The following is a 7,574-nucleotide window of genomic DNA, read 5'->3' as shown; positions in this document are numbered from 1 at the left end:
TTACAATTTAATTTAATAATGGTTAAACTAAATTTGGAGTTAATTAATTTTTTATATTTTTAATTGAGAATCATAGAATAGAAAAAAGATTATAAAAATAAATTAGTAAAATAAAATAATATGTTGGGTGGCATTGGCCATTAAATAGGATGTGACTAAGGCACTAAGAAGTAGTCCAATTTAAGGGAAGCTCCACACCCCAAAATTATCACAGTGGGAATCCGCATACAATTGCATGTTAGACTGATGTCCAGATTTTACAACTTTTGCTTTTGTCTGTTTTAGAGATCAAAATTAGATAGAGCGGTTAATGGCAATGGCACTCTTTTCAATCCTTTTTTTCAAAATCTGAAAAACCGCTCTTGCGGCACTCTCCTCTATAACCCTCCGAAGCTTACGGCTGTCTGGCACGATCATCAAGGGAAGATCATTACATATCACAGCATTCATTCAATTCAAAGGCGTTCTTTCGCTATATAAAAACAATAGTGGTTGCCTCCCGACTTTGAACATGTTTAGTTGCAGTCATGGTTCATAAAATAAGTCTAAATATGTTCTTAAGCCTCATTCTTATTTTTGTTCTGGTCGTCCTGAGCGATGCAGCTCGCCCTCGTCAGCTCGGAAATGAAAATGGGATAATGTCAAAGGAGAAGGTGGCTCTGGGAAAGGAAGAGGAAGCTAAAAGCAACTTTAGGGAGATGAAAAACTTGCCACCTTTTCCCTTTCCTTTTCCGGACATGCCATTAGTACCACCACTTCAATTTCCGCCATTTCCATTTCCACTTCCACCACCCTTCGAGGTTCCAAGCGTTCCCAGTTTTCCTTTAGCTCCTCTCACTTTTCCTCCCATCCCATACTTTTCACCCCCTCCTCTTCCTCTTCATCCATAGTTACGTAATTAAGCTTCCAAAACTTTCTAGCTAAAAAACTAGTTATCCCAGCTACTTAGTTTATGACGTTTTACAATGTATCTCTAATATTTAATCGAGTGTTTTGCTACTTCAGCTGTTTAGTGTTGTAACCGTTCCTTGCCGCTGTAATTTATTAACTAATAAAGGGTTTGTCATGCAAAATGACATGAATCAAATTAGTGTAACTTTATTCTTTTTTTAATTTTACGAGATAGAGATCGAGACAGAATCAGGCATTGATTTCACTGAAAAGAGGAAGATTCAGTGTCTTGCATGTTAATGTGCGGTTAAAATATTCCACAGTTTTTATACTCTTTCATAAACTCTTCAATTTAGTTTCCAACTTCAAAATTTTGGTCAACTTTTAATACTGTTAATTCAGATTAATTCTGTGTGATTATTTTTTTATTTAAAACGTCACATTAATAAATTTTTTTAAAAATTGACTAGATTATTTTTTATTTAAAATGTTACATTAGTAACTTTTTATAAAAAATTGAAAGTTTTAACCATAATCTATTTATTAATGAAATCAGAAATTTAAAATAAAAAAAATTAAGTTTTTGAGAAGTACATAAACTTGGCATATATTTTGACTTAACGTGCTTGCTTGTTAATTCCATCGTTGGCCAAGAAAATGGCATATAACGGAAACTTTTCTTTTCAGAGTACATACTATTTGTAATCAAATTTTGTAACTGGACTCCATGGTCCATGTTTTCGCATATTATTGTAACACTATTAAAATTTTCTTAATAATTTTTAGATATTATCGCTGAATTTAAGTTTTTTTTTTAAATTTTATGACAAGTTTGTCATTGTTAGTTTTAAATTTTATTAGTTTCTTATGTCACAATTAATTATTTTAAATTAAGAATAATTAAAATATTTATAATAAGATAGTACTTATCAAGTTAAGTTTTAATTTAATTGTAAGTGGCAATTTCTTTAATCTATCATAATTAAATATATAATTAATGTTGTTATTTATAATTAATATTCTAATAATTTTTTGAATTCAATACTCTATCATAAAAAATTGTAAATATATAATTGATATGAATTTATCTATTAATTTTATAGTTTAAATGAGGATACTAGATCCATCAATCAGGTCAAAACGTATATCAATTAAGTTAAAACGTATAACGAATTTGAAACTTCATTTTTGTAAATTGAGTTTGTAAATATAAAATAAAAATATTTATAAAATTATTAAAAATATATATTAAAATTTAATTAAATAATTTAATCAAAAAAATAGTTAACTAAAACTCAAAACTAAATTAAAAAATTCAATTACTATCGAATTTTAATTAATAAAAGCCTAAGGACTCACATAAAGGCCTAAATGATTAATAAACTTTGTTTTTCATTCGGTTGGTGGATGAAAATGATTATGCCATTTACTTGAATTAATAATTAAAATAATATAATAAAATTTTAATTAGCCTAATTAATTAAGATTAGTAAAGGTTAACTATAATATATAGGCTAAATCAAGTGGAAAGAAATAGAAAACTAATTCTCATCCTCTTTCACCGTAGCCATTAAAGGAAATAGAAAGAAAATTCAAGTTTAATTGTTAACTTTGTTACATTAGGAATTAAATTGAATAAATGTAAAATTTATCATAAAATTATGTTAGATATAGAAAATAAAGTCCATAATGAGAATATGTGAAATCATATTTTAATCTGAAGCTAGGAATTGGTAGTTATGCTTGTCCCGAGTTTAGGGATTATATTGAATAAAATGTAAAATATGTTTGACTTTATGTTGGATGTGAATTGGATGGAATTGATAATTTCTTATTTGTTGTATGATCGTACGTAGCTAATGACGACACTGAGCTATCGAGAGGGAAAGGAAAAGCAAGAGTCGTCGACGAGTGATATGAGATTTTTGGTTCGTACTTTTATGATTTGGGATAGAAATATTTCTTTGCATATACTTGTTTATTGAATGATTAATCATCGAGGTAAGTATATCATTGTCGTATGAATTGATTTTTTATTATTTTATTGAATATCGTGATAATAGAATAGATTGAATAAAATGGAAAGTAAATGCGAATTTATGAAACATGGTTTGTAATATCTAAATGGATTGTATCATGTTATATGGTATGAGTTAATTGGGGGTTGGTGATGGTTTGAGATGTGATTCTGAAATTGAATGTTAAATTATATATATACATATATGAATTGGATTAAATTGAAATGAAATGAGATAAATGGTTGTCATGTGATAGAATAGTGTACAAGGTACAAAAATGCAAATGTTATCTAACACAAGGTATGATAGGTGAATAAGAATGATTATAGGTATGATAATGCATATATGTATAAATGTTGCCCGTGTGAACTTAGTAAAAGGCTAGGATATGATTGGTATATCAATAGGGTCATATGCGCACTTGTACTATGATTATTATAGATTATAATAAGATCTAGTTTTTGTTGCAGATTCTTGGGGTAATACAACGAGATCTAGCCTTGTTGCAGATTCTCAAGGGTAATATAATGAGATCTAGCCTTGTTGCAGGTTCTCAGGCAATATAATGAGATCCAACCCTTGTCGTGGATTCTCAGGTAATATAAAACATAGGTTTAGCATAGATGGGTAACTTGATGTAATTTCAACTTGGATGAGCAACTTAGTTCACATGTGTATCTGAGTCTGTTTTACTAAAGTTCCTTCGAGTGAAACATTATAAATGAAATTGGAAACTTAGAAATGGAAAGAAATAGATTAATAATAGAATATGGTAATGAAATAAATTTGTAACACCCACTAATTCAGTGGTTTGACCGACTAACAATGGTGTTACAAAAGAGTTGGGAACAAAACACAGTATATAAAAGCAAAAGGGGGTTTCGATGAAAGCCGTTAACTAAAATAGCAAGCATGCTTAGCATACTGCTTGATGGATTCTAATTTGAAGGAAAAAACCAAAACAAAATCAAGAGTGTGTAACATATAATATTAAAAATAGAAATTTAAGATTGGCGAATGCCACTATAAGTTAGTTTATACAAAATACAGTTCGCGAATAGCACTAGATTCAAAGAATACAACATATTTTAACATAAGAGTGTTTCAACCATATGCTAACCCGATATATAAATGTTACAAAATAAAAAAGGCATGACTCACAATTGAAGCCGCTTTCTGACTGAGTCTTCAAAAGTCCACAACACTTATAAACGACCACCTTTCTAATAAGGTTTCAAGGAAATGAAACCAACATAGAGTAACTAACATATCGACTTTACCATACAATTTACAAACAAATGCAACATTACAATTGCATGTAATCCATTGGCGGATACATACCGCAAATCCATTACTATTTAAAATCGGACACTGTCTGCTCCATGTATAATTCATAGGCGAATACAAGACATATTAACCATAGTGTATGTGTGGATTCTTATACTAACTAAGTACAATTCACATGCAAGACTTTATGTAATACACGCATACTATGCATGGACAGTTCATAGACCCTTCCTTGTGCCAGCTTCTGATCCATTCAATGTTCCAAAGAGCTATAGTTCCATTATCACAATATTGCTCCGTAGAGCCAGTATTCTATTTATCCAACCGAAACTCTTCAAGTCCTCATTGTTAATTCTAACACCACGTGTTCCCTCGCAAGGCTGCGGTCATTCAACAATCTTTGGTTGCATTAACATGCCTTACTGGAGGCAAATCACATATCATTTCAATATCTTCATACATGACTCCCAAAATCATCACATATCCACAATTTACCTCCATTACCCCCTTCCACCATTTCGGATACGGAGCTTGTCACCAAGGAAGGAATATCCACTTTAATCACACATGCACATTCATTTAAGTTTTGTATATGTAGCTCACTATCATAGAAAATACACATGCAACTGTCGTGTGTGAAATGATATGCGAATGTACAAGTATACACGTCAAATCTAGTAAAAAAGTAGTAAGTAAGATCGTCTCCACAAGGATCGATAATGATTAATTTGGTTAAGTTATCACTATGAATTATATGAATCAGGCTATGGCAAAAGAAAACAAAATAACAAATTTTATTAAGGATAATCAGATATGTAATATTAAAATCAAATAACTAACTTAAAATGTTGTGGATATGTAACGAGACAAATTTGATAGGAAAACACTATTGAATATGAAGGTTGGAATTATTTAGATTACACCTTTATAACACAATAATTCCATAGAAAAGTTTCAACTAGTCTACTGTTCAGAATCTAACTACAATAATCTACTTCTTTGGAGAGTCAGACTTCAAGCTACCATTCCTAAGGCTTTGTATGTCTACAAGCTTCAAGAATGATACCCAATATTGTTTTTTCTTACTCTGTACAGAGCGCAGCTCTATGTCTAGAGTGCTACAAATATTCTTTCGAGTACTCGCCTGAATCATTTGATTACAATCCAGCTAATCTAACCTTTTCAGAATTAAATCAAGTTTGTGAACATACCATACATCCATCTATGTCTAGAAACTGCAAGCATGTATTCAAACTAATGAAAATCGAATGAAACAATAGATCTAGTCAAGATATTGTCTGATCATTAATGGAAATAAAGATTCATCAAGTAATTCCAACCCGATGAGATTAGCTCAAGGATTGAAAATCAACATCTAAAATAAAGGTATCATTCAACAAAATCATTTAACAGTTAAAAATCCCCATAAATTAATCAATATAATGAATGAAGAACTTCATAAAGCTTTCACCAAAGAACTTCAGAAAGTATTTGCCAAATCAGCTCCGAACTCCAATGCTACAATATGGTGCAAGACCCAGGGTTGAATTCTTCGTCCCCTTCCTTGAGTCTTTGCTCTATGTTTTAGCTACTACACTCTTTTCTTTTCTTTAGATTTTTCACACGAGTTTTGTTGGAGAAGAAGAACCGATCCTCAATTCTCGTGTAAATCCCCCATCTGTAGAATTTTCTTTTCTTTCCTTTTTTATAGGGTAGGCCCCCTCTCTCAGCAAACACTTTTCTCCCTCTTTTTCAGTTAGATTTATCTGGTACGCGTCCAGCTGGCTGAAAGTGACAAGGACTGAGTGCTACATCAACATCTTCCTGGAATTTCCATGGCATTTAGGCTAGCAATTTGTCCACATTTTACCATGACAATACTTCACTCCTCCATTTATCTTCTTCCTGCCTACACTTGCTACAAATACAAACAATTCATTTCCTTTTACCAATAAAAGTAATATATAGTAATATTGAAAGCACATTCCAAGCTTCATGATGCAATTGATAGCACTAGAAAGAATATAGTTTTTCCCCCTACTTATTGGTTAAATTGTTTCCATTTTGTTATCCTTAGCATACACTTTAGCATTTTCAGTTTAGTAAATTGTATTTTATAACTCAATGAATCCTAGCCTATTTTTTCCTTAATTTTTCTATCTTATTGCATTAATGTTGCTACATGAGTTAACTCTAGATTGCGTCTAGAATTATCGTTGTACCTGAAAGATGTCCGCAATGTCGCTGCATGGGTTAATTCCAAATTGCGTTCAGAATTATCATTGCACCTGACAGCTATCTAGATAAGAACCAAAATTACATGAGCTGTCCAGTCTGGTATAACCAACCTGTATGAACAAGGACAAAATAATTTTAGGGAAATGACACCTATACTGTGGGAAGACATAAAAGGTGGACATGAGAAGAAAAAGTAGCCTTCTTGAGTTTTTTTCTCTCCATTATCATCTTCATCATCCAACCTTGGAGCTTGCAGCCATAGCAACTTAAACCTCTCACGGGTGAGCCAACGTGAAAACCAGATGCAGACTAGCTTTTGACGAAGAGACTTAAGTGTGCGAGAAGAGGGAATAGAAAGATTTAGTCGAGTTGTCTAGGGATAGTATTCTCTATTCGATTCTTTCTTCTTTCTTCCTAAATGCTGGTGATTACTCTCTGATTTCTTATTGTATGGAAGTATTGATGAATTCTTGGTGAAATGTTATCTTATTTAATCTTGCTTTTATTTTTTAATCTTGGGGTTAGAATGGTTTTTAACACGGAAGTGTTATTGCGGTCATTGACACTGGAAATTGCAGTGACAGTTTAAGCCAACAAGCATTACAACAGAAGTTGAGTGAGGATTAGAGGAATTTAGTCCACTTGTTCTTAATAGTGTCATACTACTATCATCGGAAGGTGAGGTTAATATGCATGGTTAAGTGAAAGATTAAATAGAGGAGTAACGCTGAGTAAGATATAAATTGAATTTTATTGCATCGATAATCACCTATACTTTTATACCTTGTGAGCACTTAGTTTTCTGCTAAAGATTCATGTTGGGGATCTCAGTTTATCATCATCATATTTTATTTTATTGTTTTTAAAGTTATTGCAGCGACAACTATCTTCATAATTCATCTCGTTTATATCCAGTTATTGTACCGACATTAATAGACAAAGGACACCCATCCCTGTGGGATCGATATCAGATAGACTCACATATGTCTACTATACTTGCATCAATAGTGTACACTTGCACAATATTGTTATGACATTAAACATCTGATCAAGTTTTTGGCACCGTTGCCAGGGATGATGTTTGTTTGATGTTTAATTTTTTTTTTGTGTTTTTGCACTTTATTTTCCTTATATAATATT

At 31.6% G+C, this 7,574-nt stretch overlaps 1 protein-coding gene across 1 annotated transcript; it reads left to right on the top strand.

Moving 5' to 3' along the window:
- Positions 1-527: 527 nt before the first annotated feature.
- On the top strand, positions 528-890 carry LOC107908076 (proline-rich protein 4). Its single transcript, XM_016835348.1, has one exon. It carries the CDS (start codon positions 528-530, stop codon positions 888-890), a length of 363 nt encoding a protein of 120 aa, XP_016690837.1.
- The last annotated feature ends 6,684 nt before the right edge of the window (positions 891-7,574 follow it).

The sequence above is a fragment of the Gossypium hirsutum genome, chromosome D02, assembly GCF_007990345.1.
Source record: "Gossypium hirsutum isolate 1008001.06 chromosome D02, Gossypium_hirsutum_v2.1, whole genome shotgun sequence".
In the NCBI taxonomy this organism is placed as follows: domain Eukaryota; kingdom Viridiplantae; phylum Streptophyta; class Magnoliopsida; order Malvales; family Malvaceae; genus Gossypium; species Gossypium hirsutum.
The sequence above is the reverse complement of the archived record's forward strand: the minus strand, read 5'-3'. Positions and strand labels throughout refer to the sequence as shown.